The sequence below is a fragment of the Muscardinus avellanarius genome (genome assembly GCF_963383645.1).
Source record: "Muscardinus avellanarius genome assembly, chromosome: 1".
Lineage (NCBI taxonomy): Eukaryota > Metazoa > Chordata > Mammalia > Rodentia > Gliridae > Muscardinus > Muscardinus avellanarius.
The window spans coordinates 231,716,560-231,737,615 of NC_137786.1; the positions used below are offsets into that span (position 1 = coordinate 231,716,560).

The window sequence follows — 21,056 nt, forward strand, 5'->3', positions numbered from 1 at the left end:
CTAAAATAATAATAAACCAGGTGCGGAGGCGCACACTTGTAACCCCAGCGTTCCGGAGGCGGAGACTCCGTTCGGATCTCAGTTCGAAGACAGCCTCAGCTACTTAGCAAGCGCAACTCAGTGAGACCCTGCTTCAAAACTAAAAAGACTTAAAAAATAGGGTTGAGTGCCGGAGCCAGCCGGCAAAAGTACAGGTTCCGAAGAGAGGCGTGAGGATGAAAAGAATTCAATTCTAAGAATTTGATTCAAAGAATATTTAATTTTATCATGGAAGGACTGCCAGTCCACTCCCGGGTTGATATCTCTACTGACCCATCCGGGTTTATCTCTCTCCTCCTATTTATACAGCTCCAGGTCAATCAACCCTCCTGCCGTCACCACCTGTGTGTATAACGGTCAAACCAATCAACCTTCCTGATGTCGCCACCTGTCAAGCCAATCAATACCACCTGAGCTGCTCTCAGACCTTGAACTTTCCATGACCCCAAACCTTATTGGCTCAAGGCAAAGGAAAGTCAGAAGTGTTCTTAAAGGGGAAAACCTTAATGGCTCCCCACAGTTGAGGGTGTAGGTCAGAGGTACAATGCCCCTGGGTTCCATCCCCAGTACTGCACACACACAAAAAAATCAAATAAAATAAAAAAATAGGGCTGGGGTGTAATTCGGAGTTAGAATGCCCCTGGGTTTCATACCCAGTACCACAAAAAAAAAAAAAAAAAAAAAATTGTAATGGTGTGAGATGTAGTCGTGGGATCTTGTTTTACTTTAGGAAAGAATAGCCAGAACTCTTCTGCTATAAGCTGAAGCAATTTTATTATTACAAAGGCAGAAAAAAGCCGGGCGTGGTGGCGCACGCTTGTCATCCCCGCGCTTGGGAGGCTGAGACAGGAGGATCGCACGGGTTCGAAGCCAGCCTCAGCTACTTAGTGAGGCTCTCAACAACTCAGTGAGACCCTGTTTCCAAATAAAATATTAAAAAATGGGTCTGGGAGTATAGCCGGAGGTAGAAAGCCTCTGGGTTCCACTCCCAGGACCACACACACACACAAAAACAACGAAGGCAGAAAAAAAGGGACGGAAGAGCACTACATCAGAGGGACACAGTGGAGTGCCTTGAAAATAAGACGCTGAGGTGTTTGGATATAGAACAGTTCTTATAAAGAATTTTACCCCCCATCCTTGCTTAATAGTCTTCCTGACGCAACATAGGTGTTGATCCATTGGAACCAGTCTTTTGATGTGATTATGAGGATCTACTATTAACATCTTGCTTAACCAAAAAGCTTTCTTCCTGCAAATGTGGCCCACCCTGGTCTCCCGTGCAAGGCCAAGTCTTTTTTTTTTTTTTTTTGGTGGTACTGGGGATGGAACCCAGGGGCCTTCTACCTCCGGGCTACACTCCCAGACCTATTTTATATTTTATTTGGAAACAGGGTCTCTTAAACCAGCTGAGGCTGGCTTCGAACCTGCGCGATCCTCCTGTCTCAGTCTCCCAAGCGCGGGGATTACAAGCGTGCGCCACTATGCCCGGCCCAGACCAAGTCTTTAAGATCCCAAAATGTGTTACTTGATTATGGAAGTCAGGGATCTCAGGGTATCTAACATTCTTTGAGGAAAACAGTACCATCCCTGGGGAATCTTAGCCTGTCTGCTAGAAGTTATTTATTATGTAAAACTCGTCTTTAAAATAAGCAGGCCCTGGGCCACAACTCTTTTGAGTTCTTGCTAATCACTCTTGGAGCCAGGAACAAACCTGAGTGCAACTCAGCACCCAAGCTCTGACTATTATCTATAGTTTGGGAATACCAAAGCTCTTTCCCAGTGCATTTCGAAGCCATTTCCCACAAAATAATGATATCAGACGCTATCCTGGACTTGATACTTTACACCTGTTGTCTCCTCTACTCCGCTCCTTGAGCTCACAGGGAGACACTGTTAATCCTCCCATCTTATGGGCAGAAGCTGGGCCCTGTGTCAAGAATGGCCAGAGCAAGTGATTGAACAGTCTCTACTTCTCCTTCCAAAGGCAGCAGGCACAGGAAGGTAATTCCCCCGGAGTCCAGGAGAGGATGCGGTCTAAGATGTGCGGCGACATCCCCCCTGCCGTGGAGTACCGAGGCCGCTTCCCACAGCTGGGTCCCCGTGTTCCCCAAGGTGGCTTCCACATCTGCCTGTCTAGTTGGGGCGGAGGAGGGTTCCTCCATCAGTGTGCACCACAGCGGAGCTTCAGCGCAGAGAGAGGGTGCAGGGGTCCTTCTGCGAGCGCTACAGAAAACCAACCTCAAAACATTCATCCGCAGCCAGGCGCGGTGGCGCACGCTTGTCATCCCAGCATTTGGGAGGCTGAGACCGGAGGATCGCGGTTCGTGGACAGCCTCAGTTACTTAGTGAGGCCCTCTGCAACTCAGTGAGACCCAGTTTCAAAATAAAGAATAAAAAATAGGGCAGGTGGTGTAGCTCGGAGGTTGAATGCCCCTGGGTTCCATCCCCAGACCCCCCCCCAAAAAAAAAAAAAAAAACACAAAAAACATTTATCCGCAACTGAGCCCAGGCCTCTGAGCAGCAGAGGTCGGATGAATGAGGAAAAATGAAATACTGGCAGGTTAAAGGGGACACTCTTCTATAGGGAGGAAAAGTGGTGTTGAGACCCCAGCGAGGTATTTCTGGGATGGAGTCCTGGGCCCCACTGCAGGTCTAGCAATTCTAACAAATACATGGGTGAGGCCGGGCGTGGTGGCCCTCATCTATGGACCAAGGATCACACAGGTTCACGGCCAGCCTCAGCTACTTAGTGAGGTGCTGGTCACCTTGTGAGACCTGTTTCAAAATAAAATATACAAAAAAAGGGGGGGAGTTGGGTGTGGTGGCACAGGCTTATAATCCCAGCATTTGGGTGGCTGAGACCAGAGGACTGCGGTTCATGAACAGTCTCAGCTACTTAGCGAGGTCCTTCAAAAATCAGTGAGAACTTGTTTCAAAAATACAGACTAAGCCGGGCGTGGTGGCACGTGCTTGTGATCCCAGCGCTCAGGAGGCTGAGACAAGAGGATTGCACAGGTTCGAAGCCAGCCTCGGCTATTTAGTGAAACCCTGTTTCCAAATAAAATATAAAATAGGTCTGGGAGTATAGCCTGGACATAGAAAGCCTCTGGGTTCCACCCCTAGCACCACCAAAAAAAAGAAAAAAAAATACAGACTAAACCGGGCGTGGTGACACCTGCTTGTAATCTCAGTGCTTGGGAGGCTGAGACAGGAGGATCCCACATGTTCAAAGCCAGCCTCAGCTACTTAGTGAGGCTCTCAGCAACTCAGTGAAACCGTTTTTCCAAATAAAGTATAAAATAGGTCTGGTAGAAGGCCCTAGGGTTCCTCCCTCAGTACCACTAAATAAATAAATAAATAAATAAATAAATAAATAAATACAGAGACTAAGCTGGGCATGGTGGCACACGCTTGTAATCCCAGCATTCGTGAAACGGGTTCCTTGAGAGAAAACCCCGGCGAGTTCTTGTCTACGGAGAGCGAAGAAGCGAAGAATGACACCCGCAGACCTCAGGAAGGGGAGTAAAAGGTTTATTGGAAGCAGCAGGGGATGGGGCAAGGGTGCCTGAACACTCCCAAAGGGGCTGGAACTCTGGGTCCAGCAGCTGCCTTCAGGACAATACTTGAGAGTAGCCCAAGCTGAACTGCCTTCAGGTGCAGGCTGCTTTCTTCCAGAGTCCGCATGATCTGTCAGAGGGAAATAGAGAAAAGTGGCCGAACACCCCATAGGGGCGGTCGGAACTCCGGGGTCCAGTAGCTGCCTTCAGGGTCACTACCCGAGTGTCGCCCGAGCCAAGTGCCCATCAGTTGCAAACTACTTTCTCCCAGAGTCCACGCGATCTGCCAGAAAAGAGGTGCAGGTCACCCCTAGGGGCCTGGTCAGCCATGATGTCCAGCAGAGGCCTTCAGGTCACTACTCGAGAGTCACCCGAGCCATGTGCCCTCAGATGCACTCTGCCTTCTCTCAGGGCCAACACGACCTGTCCTGCGAGAGAGAGAACAGCTCCCCAAAAGGGGAGGGGGTCCTGAGTGGGGAAAGTCCCCACTTTTGCCATCTGACTGGCCGATGCCTGACCGCTTGCAAGTCCGTTTGTGGTTAGGGTGACTTTGAGATTCCAAGGAGAATTTGCATAGGACATTTGCGAGTCCTTTGAAGGGTCTCCTTTCAGGAATGCCAGACTTGCTGGGTGGGTTTGTTGATTAGGAAACTCAGGATGGCTTTGTGAAGCTCTGGCCTTCTTATCTCTGAGCCTTTGGAATTTCAGGCATTTGTCGCCCCTCAGGAAACTCAGGAAATTAACTTTTTTCTACCAAGGCCTTTTCCCTATCTGCCTATTTCCTTTCTACCTCCTCATTTGGAGGGCTGAGACCGGAGGATTGCAGTTCGCAGACAGCCTCAGCTACTTAGTGAGGCCCCTCTGCAACTCAGTGAGACCTGGTTTCAAAATAAAGAATAAAAAATAGGGCAGGGGGTATAGCTTGGAGGTCGAATGCCCCTGGGTTCCATCCCCAGACACACACACACACACACACACACACACACACACACACACACACACATAGAGTGGCTTTTGAGTGAAAAATATTTTTATATAATTTTTAATATTTCACCTGGGTGTGGTAGTGCAGTACTTGGGAGTCTAAGACAGGAGGATTGCAGGTTCATGGCCAGCCTCAGCTGGTTAGTGAGACCCTGTGTCAAAATAAAGAATAAAAAATAGGGCTGGGCACGGTGGCACATGCTTGTAATTCCATCATTCAGGAGGCTGAGACTGTAGGTGCACACAGCCTCAGCTACTTAGTGAGGCTCTCCTCCACTTAGTGAGACCCTGTTTCAAAAGAGAGAATAAAGCTGGGCGTGGTGGTTTATGCTTGTAATCCCAGCATTCCAGAGACTGAGACAAGAGGATCGCTGTTCCCCGACAGCCTCAGCTACTTAGTGAGGCTCTCAGCAACTTAGTGAGACCCTGTTTCAAAATAAAGAATAAAAAATAGATGCCAGGCATGGTGGCGCATGCTTGTAATCCCTGCGCTTGGGAGGCAGAGACAGGAGGATCGCTCAGGTTCGAAGCCAGCCACGCTGGTTTAAGAGACCCTGTTTCCAAATAAAAAAGTATAAAATAGGTCTGGGAGTGTAGCCTGGAGGTAGAAGGGCTTCAGGAACCCTAGTACCACCAAATAAATAAATAAATAAAATAAAGAATAAAAAATAGGGCAGGGAGTGTAGCTTGGAGGTAGAATGCACCTGGGTTCCATCCCCAGATCCACACACACAAAAAAAAAAGAGGCTGGAAGTGTGGCTTGGAGGAAGAATGCCCCAGGTTCAATACCCCAGTACCGCAAAAACAAATACATAAAAAAATAAAATAGGACTGGGTGTGTGGTTCAAAGGTGAAGATCCCTAGATTCAATCAAACCCCAGTACCCCACACATACACACAAAAAGGAATATCAACCCGATAGTCCAGTGGTGACAGTGAGGAGATAGAAAGGAAATAGGCAGATAGGGAAAAGGCCTCAGGTAGAAAAAACCCTTAATTTCCTGAGGAGCAATGAATACTAATTAACTTCCAAGGTTCCTAAAAGAGATCAGCTCTTCCAAGGTTCAGAGATAAGAAGGACTAAAGCTTCACAAAACCATCTGTTTGATCTTTCAAAGGACATGCAAATACCCTATGCAAATTCTGAGAGCTGCTTCCCAGAATTCCCAGAATCCCAAACTCACCACAACCAACAGAGGACATGCAGACATATATAAACCCCTAGCACAGTCACCAAGACGGTTTTTCCCTCTCAGCGAACCCCTCCCCTTTGAGGAGCTTTCCTTTCTCTCTCTCTCTCTCTCTCTCTCTCTCTCTCGCTCGCTCACTCACTCACTCACTCGCTCACTCGCTCGCAGGTCACGTCACGTCACGTTAGCCTTGAGAGAAGGTAGAGTGCAACTGATGGCCACATGGCCCGGGCTACACTCGGGTAGTGACCTGAAGGCCTCTGCTGGACATCAAGGCCAACCAGGGCCCCTAGTGGTGACCTGCACTTTTCTGGCAGACCACGTGGACTCTGGGAGAAAGCAGCTTTTAACTGACCGGCTACACTCAGGTAGTGACCTGAAGGCAGCTACTGGACACCAGAACCCCGACAGTCCTAGAGGTGTTCTGCGGGACTCTGGGAGAAAGCAGCTTGCAACTGAAGGCATTCGGCTTGGGCTACCCTCAAGTATTGTCCTGAAGGCAGCTGCGAATCCGGTAAGGAAATGCCAAGTTACTTCTCAAGAACCCCCCTGTTTCATCTTGGGGGCTCAGAAGAAACCCCTGTTTCAACAGCTACACTCCCAGCCCTTTTTATTATATTTATTTGTGGTGAGCCATGTGTGTGGTGGCCCATGCCTGTAATCCCAGCATTCGGGAGGCTGAGACAGGAGGATCATGCTTCGCAGACAGACTCAGCTACTTAGTGAGGTCCTCTGCAACTCAGTGAGTCCCTGTTTCAAAATAAAGAATAAAAGATAGGGCTGGGGGTTCAGCTTGGAGATAGAATGCCCTTGGGTTCCAGTACCGCCAAAAAAAAAAAAAAAAAAAAAAAAAAAGGTATAAAGAAGATATATTAGAAAGGAAAAGGAAAATATGTTTTTAAAGTCTAAAATCTTCAGATTAATAACAGAGCTTGGTTATTCTTTAAAAAAAGCCAGGCCCATAGTTTTAGATCATAATGGGCTGGCTCAGGAAATTCCTGAGGCGATTGTTAAACCTGAGAGAGCTTCACCTTTTGTCAAAGTTCCATTTGCCACCAGGAAGATCCCCAGAAAAGTCCCACCTTTTGTTGAAGAGCCCGGCACCTCCCCGCCATGTCTCTGCTCCCTGCCATATCTAAAAGGAATCCCCACCTTTCGCTACACTAAAGCTTCAAAGAAAGAGCTGCCATCCCATGTGCCTCTGGACACCCCCTCTAGAGCCCTATAAGACAGTATAAATCTGAGGAGCTCTGGGCCACTGTGGACAGTCGTGGACAGTCTGGGCAGCTCTGGGTCTCTCTCTCCAGCTGCTCTCATGCCCTTCGAGATGATCATGTTTACCCTGAATGTGTATCTTTACTGGAATTAAAACCTCAGCCTTGGGAGGCTGAGACAAGAGGATCGCAGGTTCGTGGCCAGCCTGTTATTTAATGAGGCCCTCTGTAACTTAATGAGACCCTGTTTCAAAATAAAGAATTAAAAATAGGGCTGGGAGCCGGGCGTGGTGGCGCACGCTTGTAATCCCCACGCTTGGGAGGCTGAGACAGGAGGATCTCACAGGTTCGAAGCCAGCCTCAGCTACTTAGTGAGGCTCTCAGCAACTTAGTGAGACCCTGTTTCCAAAGTATAAAAATTAGGTCTGGGAGTATAGCCCCGAGGTAGAAAAGCCCCTGGGTTCCATCCCCAGTACCACCCTCAAAAAAAAAAAAAAATAGGGCTGGGGGTGTAGCTTGGAGGTAGAATGTCCCTGGGTTCCATCCCCGGTATCACAAAATAAAACAAAACAAAACAACTCTGCCTTTATCTCTGACTGGCATATGTTGAAATTCTTTTCACCATGAAGCCAAGAACCCACAGAAGTTATCACACTGACCCATGACAGCCTTGTGCGTCTCCTCTGCCACCTGCGCCGTGTGTGCGTGTGTGTGTTACTGGTGATTAAACCCAGAGGCATTCTACCATTCTACCTCTGGGCCACTTCCCAGCCCTATTTTATTTTTTGTTTGGAAACAAGGTCTCACTAGGTTGATGAGAATCTCACTACTTGCTGAGACTGTCCTCGAATCTGTGATCCTCCTGTCCTAGCCTCCCAAGTTCTGGCATTACATAGAACACCTACTTTGTACGAAGTCCTGGCCTTCTTGAGACCAGAGAACGGGGCAGAGGGTCTGTGTGGGAGGCTGGAGCTGGCTGGGAGCTGGAGGCCAGGTCCTGGGTTCCTCTGTTTGATCACAGGCTACGTGACCTGGAGTGCGTGCGCCTCTCCTGTCTAGGCCTCGGTCCTGGGCTGGCTGTAGGAAGCTCTGTGGGTGTCTCCTCTACTAATTGTTGTTTGGGGGTATGGGAAGGGCTTCACCTGAACTTGGGAGGTGGGCAAGGAGGGAGATTAGGGGTTCCTATTTGGCAGATGAGAACACCCACTGTCACACAGTCAAGGCCCGCCTGAGATTTCTGAGCCAGGGGAGCCCTGGCCAAGTCCCCAGTGACACAGTGCTGGATTCCGACCAAGCTAGATCTGTTCCGCGGCCCCTGGCACAGGCCTCTGCTTTCTGTTGCCCCAGCAGGTGGACGCCTCTTGGGCACTCAGTTTTCCTCTGCAGCACCGAGTGGTCACCAGAGCCCAAAGAAAGGTGAGGCCGACTCTGAAAAGGACCCCAGCCCCTCCCTGACTCACTGTCCCGGCTTGTTACCCTCTCCTGATGCTCAGCACAGACCAGCTGTTCATCCAGGCAAAACCTCAGGGCATAGATGTCACGGTGGTTCAGGGAAATAAAGGCTGTTGGGGGCCACGCTTCTAGGAAGGGAGCCCAGGGCTGCAGACTGGGAACTTTGGGCCAGAATGTCAAACTCCTGGAATCCCAGCTGTGCCTGGGATACCCAGCAACAGGGTTTTGATCAAGCCCCTCACCCCTACCCCAAAACATCTTGGGGCCAGAGGGATTGGGAGGCCCATCTGTGAGGCCAGCTGCCCGGAGAAGGGGCAGCCGCAGAGGAGCACTTTCTGCTACCCGGTTTGACACTCCAGGCTGGCCCTTTAAACCACACACCATGATGTCACCGTGGACAGCCAGGGACGGGAGGGGGACTGCAGGCCTGAGGACTGGACTGCATTTCCCAGCAGCCTCTGGTGAGCCACACCCCTCCCAGTAGGCACCGACTCCACACACACTATTAACCCGTCCAGCGCCGGTTTTCAAGGGGGCTCGGAGGTGTCTTGCCATGCTGGGGTTACGGTGGCCATCACCCCCATAGGGGTGCATAGATGCTCCAGGGCAAGTGCATGGGCCTGGTGTAGCGTGCTGGGCCTCTTTCCTGTCGAGGCCGGCATCAGCCGCGGGTGCCCGGTGCAAACTCCCGCGTCCTCCTCTTTCCCTCTGCAGAACCCAGGAATCCAGCCCGGGCCCGCCGGGCTCCCAGGCTGCAGGAGCCTCAGCCCTGGCTCCGGAGGCCGCGGCCAGGGGCTACCCCTCCTCGCGTGCGCCCTTTAAGCGGGGCGGGACTACATTTCCCAGCCGCCCGGGCCTCCCCGACGCAGCCCCCCAGCGGCGGGGAGGCGCGGGCCGCGGGGGGAGGTGGCTTGATGTCATCCTGAGCAGCTGGGCGGCGGGCGCCGGTGCGCACCGAGCCGGGGCTCCCACTGCGCCGCGCCGCGCGGGGCCGCATCCCGGGACGCCCGCCCAGGCCCGCGCCGCCCGCCGCCCCGCGCGCCCCCGTGCCGGCCCGGGGCTGAGCGGGGGCATGCCCCAGGCCCCCCGGAGCCCCGAGAACCCAGGAGCGCCGCCGCCCAGCCCCAGCGCCCCGAGCGGCGGCCCCGCTGCGGAGGAGCCCTGAGCCGCCCGCCGTCCCCTCCCCGCGGGTAGCCCGGGGGGTCGCCACCCAAGTCTGGGTTTCTGAGAAGTGAGTGCCCCCCCCAGGAGGTTTGGGGGACCTGGAAGGAATAGCCGAGGTGGGGGGGAGGGTAAGGGGCTCTGGGGGATGGCATGGGGGCAGGACCCCCATTCTTGGCGGAGTCCACTGTGGCCAGCATTTCTGGAGCCCCTTTCTGCAAGGGGGCCAGGGAGGAGGAACGGCGGACTCTGAGTAGGGCTGACGGGGGCTAGAGCCTATTTGGGGAGGGTTATTTTAGAGAACGGTGGCCTTTCAGTCCGGGGAAGGGGAGGAACATGTCCATGATGGGAGGGCGCTGCACCCCTATTTTGCAGTCTGGACAAGAATAGGAGGGAAAAGAAGTCGTGGGCACTCAGCTGCAGCTGCAGGGCTCTCTCCGCCTTTGCTGACCTTCCTGCCCCGACTTCTTCCCATGACAGCCAGAGTGGGAACCCTGACCGGACTCTTCTGGACCCCCAGGAAGGACCCAAGGCCTGAGCCATCTCCTTTCCACCCCGCCTGCCCCCCAGGACTGGGCAGTTGCTGAAGGCCCTGGGGGGGGGCCTAGGACTGTGGCCGCGCCCCCCCCCTCGCCGGACAGGATGGACCCAAGTTAGTCTGCCCAGCCTCATCCAGTATCCTCCAGGCCCAGGGGACCCCAGGGGCTCTGAAACTTGAGCTGCTGCCTGCCTCCCCACCATGGAGACGAAGCTGCCTCCTGCCAGCACCCCCACCAGCCCCTCGTCCCCGGGGCTGTCACCCGTGCCGCCGCCGGACAAGGTGGACGGCTTCTCCCGCCGTTCCCTGCGCAGGGCCCGGCCCCGACGTTCCCACAGCTCCTCTCAGTTCCGCTATCAGAGCAACCAGCAAGAGCTCACACCACTGCCCCTGCTCAAAGGTGAGCGGCCACCAGCTACCCAGGCTCTGGGTCCGGGAGGGGGCAATGAGGCTGAGGGGGAGAACAGCGGGCAGCAGCCATCAGAGGGAGTCGGGATGACCCTTCCAGGCTAGGGATTCCACCATTGGAACTGACCCCCAGCCTCTGCTGACGCATGGGCTGACTGGCCTGTCATCCTGGAGGTGGGGCGTCTGGAGGTGGCGCCACCCCGGGGGGCTGGCCAGGGCCAAGGGTGGGGCCCATAGCCTGGGCTCCAAGAGGCCACTATCAGCCCGCCCAGCCGCCGGGGCCAGGGCGAGGGGCAGGTGTTAGGCATGGCTTCCTGTGATCACGTAACTCCCACCCTCAGCCCCTCCCCACTTTTAGGGTGCCACCAGGGAGAGGGAGCAGTGGCTATTTTGGGAAAGCCTGTACATCCAGGCTTTGTGATCTTGCTTTAAAATCGCAAAGTCTGTGAGCCTGGGTTAGGGGCAAGAGAAGACTCTCGAACCCCCAGGCCAGGAGTTGCTTGTTCTGCAGTGGGGGGGGCACTGGGGCCAAGCAGCAGCCCCAGGGGCTAGGAGGGCCGCCCAGGACAGCTCCCGGTCCCTCCCCAGATGTGCCGGCCTCAGAGCTGCACGAGCTGCTGAGCCGCAAGCTGGCCCAGTGCGGGGTGATGTTTGACTTCCTGGACTGCGTGGCCGACCTGAAGGGGAAGGAGGTGAAGCGGGCGGCGCTCAACGAGCTGGTGGAGTGCGTGGGCAGCACCCGGGGTGTCCTCATAGAGCCCGTCTACCCAGACATCATCCGCATGGTGAGCACCAGCCCAGCCTCTGCCTCCCCACGCGCGGATCCTACCAAACCCCCTGCAGGACCCCCGGGCGAAGGATAAACCCTACAATCTTTTTTTTTTTTTTTTTTTTGGCAGTACTAGGGATAGAACCCAGGGGCAGTCTACTTCTGAGCGACACCCTCAGCCCTATTTTTTTTTTTTTTTTATTTTGAAGCAGGGTCTTACTGAGTTGCAAAGCACCTCACTAAGCTGCTGAGGCTGTCTGCGAACCGCCATCCTCTTGTCTCAGACTCCTGAATGCTGGGATTACAACATGCACCACCACGCCCCGCTCCTACACTCTTTTTTACACCAAGGTTCCTTTCTTTCCTTTTTTTTTTTTTTTTTTGCGGGTCTGGGGATGGAACCCAGGGGCACTTGACCTCTGAGCTATACCCCCTGCCCTATTTTTTATTCTTTATTTTTAAACTGGATCTCACTGAGTTGCAGAGGGCCTCACTAAGTAGCTGAGGCTGTCCGCGAACCGCGATCCTCCGGTCTCAGCCTCCCGAATGCTGGGATGACAAGTGTGCGCCACCACGCCCAGCTTCCTTTATTTTCTATTTGTGGCTCCACTGGACACAGGTCCCCAAAGGTCCCTGCAATTCCCCAGATGACCATATCCCCTCTAAGGCTGTCCCCGCTTTGACACGATACTAGTTTCCGTTCCCACTCACACTAAGAACCCTGCACTCCATGGCCTGGCCTCAAGGCCCGCGTCTTCTGTCCCCACTGAGCCCCGTTGCAGCCTAGAACCCATTCACGGCCTCCTTGCCTGGCCCGCTCCCACACCTTTGCTTGTGCAAGCTGAGGCCCGGGTGCCCGTGCCCCGCCACTTCCCTTCCCCAGCCCGGCCCACCAATGCCTCTTCCAGGAGGTCTCTCTCGAGGCCCAAGCTGCCCAGAATGCCAGTGGACCTCGCTGCTTTCAACCTATCTTTCTCTTGGGTTGTACCTGCCTGGGGTGTCCCTTCCGCCCTCAGAGCCCCAGCCCCTGACCGAGGGCTTGCACAGACAAGGTGTTCAGGTGGTAATTGTCCAAGGGGTGAATCAGGCACCTTGCTATGGCAGGTGCTGAGGTACACCCCCTAGATCTTTGGACAGGGTCCCCCCCCCCCCAGCTTCTGCCTTCAAGGAATCTTCCTTAAAGAACCCTGACTCCCTGGGCATGGTGGTGTACGCTTGCAATCTCAGTACTTGGGAGGCTGAGACAGGAGGATCGCAGGTTCGTGGCTAGCCTCAGCTCCTTAGTGAGGCCCTCTGCAACTTGGTGAGACCCTGTTTCAAAATAAAAAAATAAAATAAGGCTGGGGGTTTTGCCTGGTGGTATAATGTCCCTGGGTTCAATCCTCAGTCACACACACACACACACACACACACACACACACACACACACCCTGACTCTGCTCTCCAGATCTCAGTGAATATCTTCAGGACCCTGCCGCCCAGTGAGAACCCTGAATTTGACCCTGAAGAGGACGAGCCCAACCTTGAGCCTTCCTGGCCACATCTGCAGGTGTGAAGGGCCAGGGGATGCAGGGTCTGCCCTTTAGAGCTGCTCTGAGGGGCTGGGGGAGGGTATGATAGCCCCAAGACTGTGAGGCAAGAGTGCAGGGCGGGGTGCGTGGGTGAGGCCGTGACCAAACTGACCTTCTTGGCTGAGCCGAAGCCTCGCGGTTCGCGGACAGCCTCAGCTACTTAGTGAGGCCCTCTACAACTCAGTGAGATCCAGTTTAAAAATAAATAAAAATAAATTGGGCAGGAGGTATAGCTCGGAGGTCAAATGCCCCTGGGTTCCAGCCCCAGACCCGCAAACAAAAAAAAAACAAAAAACTGACCTTCTTGTCTGTCCCCTCCCTCCAGCTGGTTTATGAGTTTTTCCTGCGTTTCTTGGAGAGCCCTGATTTCCAGCCCTCCGTGGCCAAGAGATATGTGGATCAAAAGTTTGTCCTGATGGTGACGTGGGAGCCCGGGCTGGGTGGTTCCGCAGGGCAGGGGCCGGCTCTCTCTGGGGTCTGGGACAGAGGGCAGCAGCTTGGGGTCGGCCTCTCACCTGACCCTGGGTCCCGCAGCTTCTGGAGCTCTTCGATAGTGAGGACCCCCGGGAGCGTGAGTACCTCAAAACCATCTTGCATCGGGTCTACGGCAAGTTCCTGGGTCTCCGGGCCTACATCCGCAAACAGTGCAACCACATCTTTCTTCGGTGAGTGGCTGTCCCTGCCCAAGAGACCTGGGAGGGAGGGAGGGAGGGAGGGAGGGAGGGAGGGAGGGAGGGAGGGAGGGAGGAAAGGAGGAAGCGGAAAGGGCCCAGGCAAAGGCTCCCGGGCTTGGAGTTGATGTGGGAATCTGGTTTACCAAGTTCTTTCTCTGTGACATAGTATTGATTACACTCAGCCTGTGAAGATAGCAGAGAATGGGCATTTATTTCTATTTTACAGATGGGAAAATAGAGGCCAAGGGAGTAGTTTGTAGGAACCAGGGAAGTCCAGGGATCCCAATCTTCTGATCTTTATCATGCTGGCCCATAAAAACCCAGAGAGCCAGGCATGGTGGAGCACGCTTGCAATCCCAGCATTCGGGAGGCTGAGACAGGAGGATCGTGGTTCGAGGACAGCCTCAGCTACTTAGTGAGGCCCTCTGCAGCTCAGTGAGACCCTGTTTCAAAATAAAGAATAAAAAATAGGGCCGGGGGTGGATGCACATGGTCTTGTAGCTGAGACCCTGGCTCTAGTATTTGGGTGGACCTGGGCAGGTCACTTAAGCTCTCTCCTGGGTTTTTCCTCTTGTTTTGGAAGAGGAGGCACTGGAGCTTGAACCTAGAGGCATTCTACCTCCGAGCTGCATTCCCACACCAGTTTTATTTCTTATGTGGAAACAAGGTCTCGCTAGGTTTTTAAGCGTGTCGTTAACTTGCTGAGGCTGGCTTCGAACTTGCAATCCTCCTGTCTCAGCCTCCTAAGTACTAGGATTACAGGTGTGCACCACCACGCCCAGCTAGTTTCCTCATCTTTAAAATGGGGATGCTGGCCAGGCAGGGTGGCGCACACTTGTAATCCCCGCGCTTGGGAGGCTGAGACAGGAGGATCCCGCAGGTTCGAAGCCAGCCTCAGCTACTTAGTGAGGCTGTCAGCAACTTAGTGAGAGCCTTTTTCTAAATAAATTATAAAATAGGTCTGGGAGTATAGCCTGGAGGTAGAAGGCCCCTGGATTTCATCCCCAGCACCCAAAACAAAACAAAACAATAAAAACAAAAACAGGGATGCTGGCCGGGCATGGTGGCAGACGCTTATAATCCCAGTAACTGGGAATGCTGGTTCAATCTCTAATACCACTAAATAAATAAGTAAATAAATAAATAAATAAATAAAGTAATAAAAGGAATGGGATGCTGCCTGCACTAACTTGGGGACCATCCTGGAGGTGAAATGGGGGATACCTCCAAAACAGTTGCTGTCGCTCCTGGCCCAAGGTGGGGACTCGGGGACGTTAGCACACGTCATTAGCAACAAAGGAGGTAGGTCTGTGTCCTCCAGGAGCCGGGAGCCCATCAGACTCCCTGCTTACTCACTTTGGGGCCAGTGTCATTTAACCACCGAGGCTCGACTTCTTCACCTGTGCAATGGTTTTAACGTGCCCTGCCTCCCAGGAGAATTTGGGAACAGTGGAGTAGGAAGTAGACGCCCTAAGTGTTTGTTCTTGCTTTGGGTGCCTGCATGAAGATGATGGTCATAGGCAGGTGCCTGATGAGTGGGTGGCGACCAGGCAAGGAGTGCCAAGGTCTGGAAGGTGGTGGCCTGTGGCCGGCGGGCGGCTAGGAAGGGCGTTTTGGAGCTGGGTGTGGGTCTCAGTGGGGATGGTTTGGGGCTCTGGGATCCTCTGGTTGGGGAAGAGTTGGGTGGGTGTGGGTGAGGTGGGGCAGGATGGCTGATGGGGCACTAGGCCTTCCTTTCCCATTGCCCCAGCCCTCCCGCATTCTTCTTTTCTGCAGGTTCATTTATGAACTGGAGCACTTCAATGGTGTGGCTGAGCTGCTGGAGATCTTAGGAAGGTGACTGTCCTTGGGCCTGGGGGGCGCTCAGGGTTGTGGGAGGAGAGTCTGGGGACCAGCCATCTGAGCCCTGCCCCTCCCTCCGCGCCTTCTCAGCATCATCAACGGCTTCGCGCTGCCCCTGAAGACCGAGCACAAGCAGTTCCTTGTGCGCGTCCTGATTCCCCTGCACTCCGTCAAGTCACTGTCTGTCTTTCACGCCCAGGTGAGGCCCAGGGTGCTCCCAAGAGTCATGGCCAGCAGGGCCAGGAAGTCCGCCTGCCGCTCATGGGGTCCTAGCTTACCTCTGCTGTCTTTACGAATTCTGTCCCAGTGCCTTAGAGAATTCCCACTGGCCTTTTTATTTATTTTTCTTTTTTCTTTTGGTACTGAGGACTGAACCCAGGGGCAATTCTACCTCCAAGCTACACCTCCAGCCCTATTTTATTTATTTATTTATTTATTTATTTATTTATTTATTTATTTTTTGCGGGTCTGGGGATGGAACCCAGAGACATTTGACCTCCGAGCTACACTCCCTGCCCAATTTTTTTTTTCTTGAGTTTGAAACAGGGTCTCACTGAGTTGCAGAGGGCCTCACTAAGTAGCGGAGGCTGTCCGCGAACCGTGATCCTCGGGTCTCAGCCTCCCGAATGCTGGGATTACAAGCATGCGCCACCACTCCGGGCTCCTATTTTATTTTTTGAAACAGGCTCTCGCTAGGTTGCTGAGAGCCTTGCTAAGTTGCTGAGGCTGGAACCTGCGCAGAGTCCTCCTGCCCCAGCTTCCCTCCCAAGTGCTGGGATTCCAGCACCACGCCAGGCTCCTTAAGGCTGACCTCACACATCAGCTCTGGGAAGCCCTCCTGGTTATCATTTTATCTGCAGCACCCTGAGTTGGTGCCGTGCACTGCCTAGGCAGGCGGTAAATGCTGGACGGGCGGCCAGTGCCTATACCTGGCTCCCCTGACCCCCAGCTTCCGTCTCTCCACCCTTACTACCCTACAGCTGGCGTACTGTGTGGTGCAGTTCCTGGAGAAGGACGCCACCTTGACCGAACATGTGAGTTCCCTGGGGGGCGGTGGGCCCTGTGCTCTGCAGGTCTGACTCCATTCTGCCTCACCCCCACAGGTGATTCGGGGGCTGCTCAAATACTGGCCCAAAACCTGCACCCAGAAGGAGGTAGGAAGGGGGCGTGGGAGGGCCGGGCTTCCAGGAGGCAAGGAGGTGTGTGTGTCTGGGGGAGGTGTGAGCTGCCGCCCCCCACTCCAGGTGATGTTTCTGGGGGAGATGGAAGAGATTCTTGATGTCATCGAGCCCTCCCAGTTCGTGAAGATCCAGGAGCCCCTCTTCAAGCAGGTGGCTCGCTGTGTTTCCAGCCCCCATTTCCAGGTACGGGCAGGGACTGGCAGAGTGGGGGCAGGGAGGCCGGCCACTTTACCTGATGTCGCTCCCTGCCCTCAGTTTCTCCTCCGATCCTGGGTCTGACAATGGGGAGATGCTGGGCCGAGGTCAGGAGACATAGGGCCAAGCCTTCTGCTGAAAGGCCTCGGACAAATCACTGCTCTGAATCTGTTCCTCTGTAAAATGGGCTGACAACAGCCCTTCAGCGGGTTGTGACAAGGTTCAGAGAGACCGGGACTGTAAACGCGTTCAGTGAACTGAGCCAGAACCGGACAGCATGGCTGTCGCTTTCTCCCCTTTCTTGGCGGCCGTAAATTTCCTCCGTCCCACTGTGGGACCCAGCCAGGCTTCTCCCTACATCGTCCCGCCAGCCGTAACTCATGCTGTCCCGCATGTATGTACAGACTCTCCCAGCCCTTCTCCTCCTGTTCCTGTGGTGCTGGCCATGCTAGGAGCCGCATCTCCTGGCCTCTCCCGTGTTTATGACCCTGGACAGGCAGAAGTCAGTTCTTCCTTGTGGTGACCCTGGGACTTCACTTTATTAAACTCCTTAAGTGCAGTATCTTATTTCATTTTTATTTAATTATAAATCTATCTATATCTCTCTATATAGATATTTATATCTATATATATTTTCTTTTTTGTGGGTCTGGGAATGGAACCCAGGGGCATTCGATCTCTGAGCTACACCCCAGCCCTATTTTTTAATTCTTTATTTATTTTGGTGGTACTAGGGATGGAACCCAGCGGCTTTCTACCTCCGGGCTACACTCCCAGACCTATTTTATACTTTATTTGGAAACAGGGTCTCACTAAGTTGCTGAGAGCCTCACTAAGTAGCTAAGTAGCTGAGTAGCTGAGGCTGGCTTTTAACCTGTGCGATCCTCCTGTCTCAGCCTCCCAAGCATGGGGATTACAAGCGTGCGCCACCACACCTGGCTTTTATTCTTTATTTTGAAACAGGGTCTCACTGAGTTGTGGAGGGCCTCACTAAGTAGCTGAAGCTGTCCATGAACCGCGATCCTCTTGTCTCAGCCTCCCAAATGCTGGGGTTACAAGTGTGCGCCACCATACCTGGCTTTATTTCATTTTTATATACCAGCCCATGGCAGTATATATATATATATATATATATTTTTTTTTTTTTTGGTGGTACTGGGGTTCCTGGAAGCCCTTCTACCTCTGGGCTACACTCCCAGACCTATTTTATACTTTTTTATATTTGGAAACAGGGTCCCTTAAGCCTCCGCCTCCCAAGCGTGGAGTTTACAAGCGTGCGCCACCACGCCGGGCCCATTGCAGTATTTTTGTCTCCTTTTCCAGATCAGACTACTAAGGCTGGGAGGTTGACCTCAGCCAAGGTCACATGGGTGTGGTGGAGTCAGTAGTAGTTAGGATATGCCCAAGCACTCCCCCACAGTGCAGGACTCCAAACCCAGTGCTCTCTTCTCTTTGCCACGGTGCTTCCCCAGGGGACCGATGGGCCTGGGTTTGGGGCAGGGTCAGGCACGGCCTGGCCTCACTCTGTGTCCTGCCGCCCAGGTTGCAGAGCGGGCTCTGTATTTCTGGAACAACGAGTATATCCTGAGCCTCATTGAGGACAACTGTCACACTGTGCTGCCTGCAGTGTTCGGGACCCTCTACCAAGTCTCCAAGGAGCACTGGAATCAGTGAGTGGGCGGAGGACGGCGGGTGAAGGGCAGGGCCGGGGCCACGTGCTGTGCTCTGCAGGATGTGAGGGAGGTGGGCCACACTGCCTGCTTGAAAAGTCTCACCCCTCCCTTGACCGTGCCAAGAACCATCGTATCTCTGATCTACAACGTGCTCAAGACCTTCATGGAGATGAATGGAAAGCTGTTTGATGAGCTCACCGCCTCCTACAAGCTGGAGAAGCAGCAGTAAGTGGTGGGCGCTGGGCAGAGGTGGGAGGACTGGGCGGGGCTGGACCCTGAGGTTGGAGGAGGACGCGCCCAGCCCTGTGAGGTCAGATGTCAGTGTCCAGCTCAGGGTCTGCACGTGCAGAGCTGTCCCGGCCCGTGGCCGCCCACTCATCCTCCACTGACCTTACTGGGCGTCTTCCAGCCTGATCGCTCCCCTCTGTAGCTTCCTGCTCAGCCAGGCCACAAGCTTGTGCCCGGCCACCCTGCTTTGCAGGGGTGGGAGCTGAAGGAGGATGGAGTGGGGGGCCCGGGTGGGGAGCTGCCTCACCCTCTCTCCCCAGGGAGCAGCAGAAGGCCCGGGAGCGGCAGGAGCTATGGCAAGGCTTGGAGGAGTTGCGGCTACGTCGGCTACAGGGGACCCAGGGGGCCATGGAGGCCCCCCTCCAGCGGCTTACACCCCAGGTGGCCGCAAGTGGGGGTCAGAGCTAGAGCGCCCCAGCAGGGGAGAAGCTACACCCAGAGCTGTCAGTCCCTCCATCCCTTCTCCTGCCCAGGCCCAGTGAGGCACGCACCTATCCCTGGCCTTGCCAGAGAGGGCTCTGAGGACTCCCTGCCGAGCCCGGCGCCAGCAGCCTTCACTGGGGGAGACAAGGATGAGATGGTGGCCTTGCGGCAGAACTCTCAGGCCCTCTTGGCGAGACTTGCCCAGGGCGAGCTTGACCGGGAGAGGCCATCAGGGATCTTCCCCGCCCCAAGCTGGGCTCCAGGCCGGCAGAGGTCCTTCCTTACCTCCACCTCCACCGGGAGGCCCAGGATTTCTCTATTTATTCTGCCCAGCTCACCCTCCACACAGATACTGTTCTGGCCGGGGCACCCTCCTTCCCTCCTGTCCCTTGCCCTATTCTTCCTTGTCCCCTTTTTATTTATTGGGCAGGGGGAGGGGTGAGGGCACAGGCAAGAAGAGATTCACAGTGTCCTGGGGTACGGGGGTCACAGTAATCATGGTCTATCCTCCTTCCCCTGGCTGGGGGGTAGACTTAATAAAGAGAGAAACTCAAGAACTGCTTGCTTTATTTAGGGGTAGAGGCAGAGGAGGTCGAGGGACACACGCTGGCTCCAGGGGCCAAGTGTGTAAGAGACAAGCAGGTCACCAGCACAGAGCTGAAGCAGCCCCTCATTTTAAAAAGCACCATAGCAAGTTACTGGCAGGGTGAGAAGTCCTCCCGGTAACTAGTAGCGGGAGAGGCGGCACATGTCACACTGGCAGGCCCTGGCTGTGAAGATCTCCATCTCCCACTTTCGGTTGCCCACACACTGCAGCTGCACCTTTACCTGGGGGCGGGAGCCTCGTTCAGGTCCCATCCCAGGCCACCTCTATCTCCCGTCTCTCTCCCCAGCCCCAGTGCCCTCGCTCCGCACGGCCCTTACCTTCTCTAGGCTGCTGATGGTGCAGCACTGAGAGACGGAGGTGATGTTGTGCCTGTAGCCACTGGCCACCAGCACAGAGTACCGGGAAGGGAAGGCGCTGGACTCGCAGTGGCCCACGCAGGCCTGTGCCATGTAGGAGCCCTGGCAGGTGCCTTGGCGGTCACTTTGCACTGTCACGTTCAAGGCTGGAAGGAGAGGCTAGCGGTAGATGGGCCTCTGTGAAAGCTTGTCCAGCTGCTGCTTCCTGAACCTCCAAGAGGGCCCGTGGCCTGGTCTCCCAGCTCTGTGCTCCCACCCAGGCCTTCTGCTCCTCCTCGATCTCGGGTCCCAGTACTCACGGTACATGCGGCAGCCTGGGCCAGCTGCCTCCCGACCCCAGCCTTCAGTGACTGCCAGCAGGACCAGCAGGCAGAGGAGCAGGGCGTGGGGGGACGCCATGGGCATCTGAAACACAGTGGGCGATGTCTCAGGGTGTGCAGGTGGGAGGGAGTCCTTTAAATAGCGCCTGCTTCCAGGTGAGGGAGCCGGGACTGGCTGGTCTGACAGGTGAAGCATGCCTGCCGGGGTTTCTTTTCCAAATCTGCCTTTTGAGAGAGAGCGAGCAAGCGAGCGAGCGAGCGAGCGAGAGATCTGCGTCTGCCTCCACGCCGGGTCACTCTGCATGGGTGTGAGTAGCCATCTCTGAATGGAATGTGCAGTGATTCCCGCTGGAATCTTCCCTCCAGGAGCTCACCTTAGTGCCTCCCGCCCCCAGAGCTCACCGGTCCAAGCTGGCTTAGAGCAGAGCAGAGCAGAGTGCTGGCTGTGGGCTCCCAGTGCTTCGCGGGTCTTCAGACCAGGGCAGGCTCTCCAGGCTTTTATTTGCCTTTTTAAGGCCACGCCCTCTTCCAGGGGCTCGGCTTTCAGGCTGCCTCCCAGACTGAGGTCTGAGTCTACCTGGGAAATCCTGCTCTGTCCTCCCTGTGTGGTC

The 21,056-nt window shown here is 54.6% G+C and overlaps 2 protein-coding genes across 3 annotated transcripts; one reads left to right on the forward strand and one right to left on the reverse strand.

Moving 5' to 3' along the window:
• Positions 1-10,339: 10,339 nt before the first annotated feature.
• PPP2R5B (protein phosphatase 2 regulatory subunit B'beta) lies at positions 10,340-19,147 on the forward strand (the record flags this gene model as incomplete). 2 transcript variants are annotated; one of them, XM_080708985.1, is made up of 13 exons in its annotated part: positions 10,340-10,538; positions 11,135-11,331; positions 12,763-12,864; positions 13,212-13,304; positions 13,421-13,551; positions 15,337-15,396; positions 15,493-15,601; positions 16,383-16,436; positions 16,506-16,556; positions 16,647-16,766; positions 18,321-18,448; positions 18,575-18,676; positions 18,958-19,147. In XM_080708985.1, 13 exons carry the CDS (start codon positions 10,340-10,342, stop codon positions 19,145-19,147), a joined length of 1,536 nt encoding a protein of 511 aa, XP_080565111.1. The 2 variants fall into 2 exon arrangements, with proteins under 2 accessions (XP_080565111.1, XP_080565112.1); XM_080708986.1 differs by having other exon boundaries at positions 19,000-19,147.
• Positions 19,148-19,888: 741 nt separating this feature from the next.
• On the reverse strand, positions 19,889-20,530 carry GPHA2 (glycoprotein hormone subunit alpha 2; the record flags this gene model as incomplete). The annotated part of the gene is made up of 3 exons (XM_080697441.1): positions 19,889-19,990; positions 20,087-20,271; positions 20,425-20,530. The coding sequence occupies 3 exons, from the start codon at positions 20,528-20,530 to the stop codon at positions 19,889-19,891; spliced, it is 393 nt and encodes a 130-aa protein (XP_080553567.1).
• Positions 20,531-21,056: the final 526 nt, after the last annotated feature.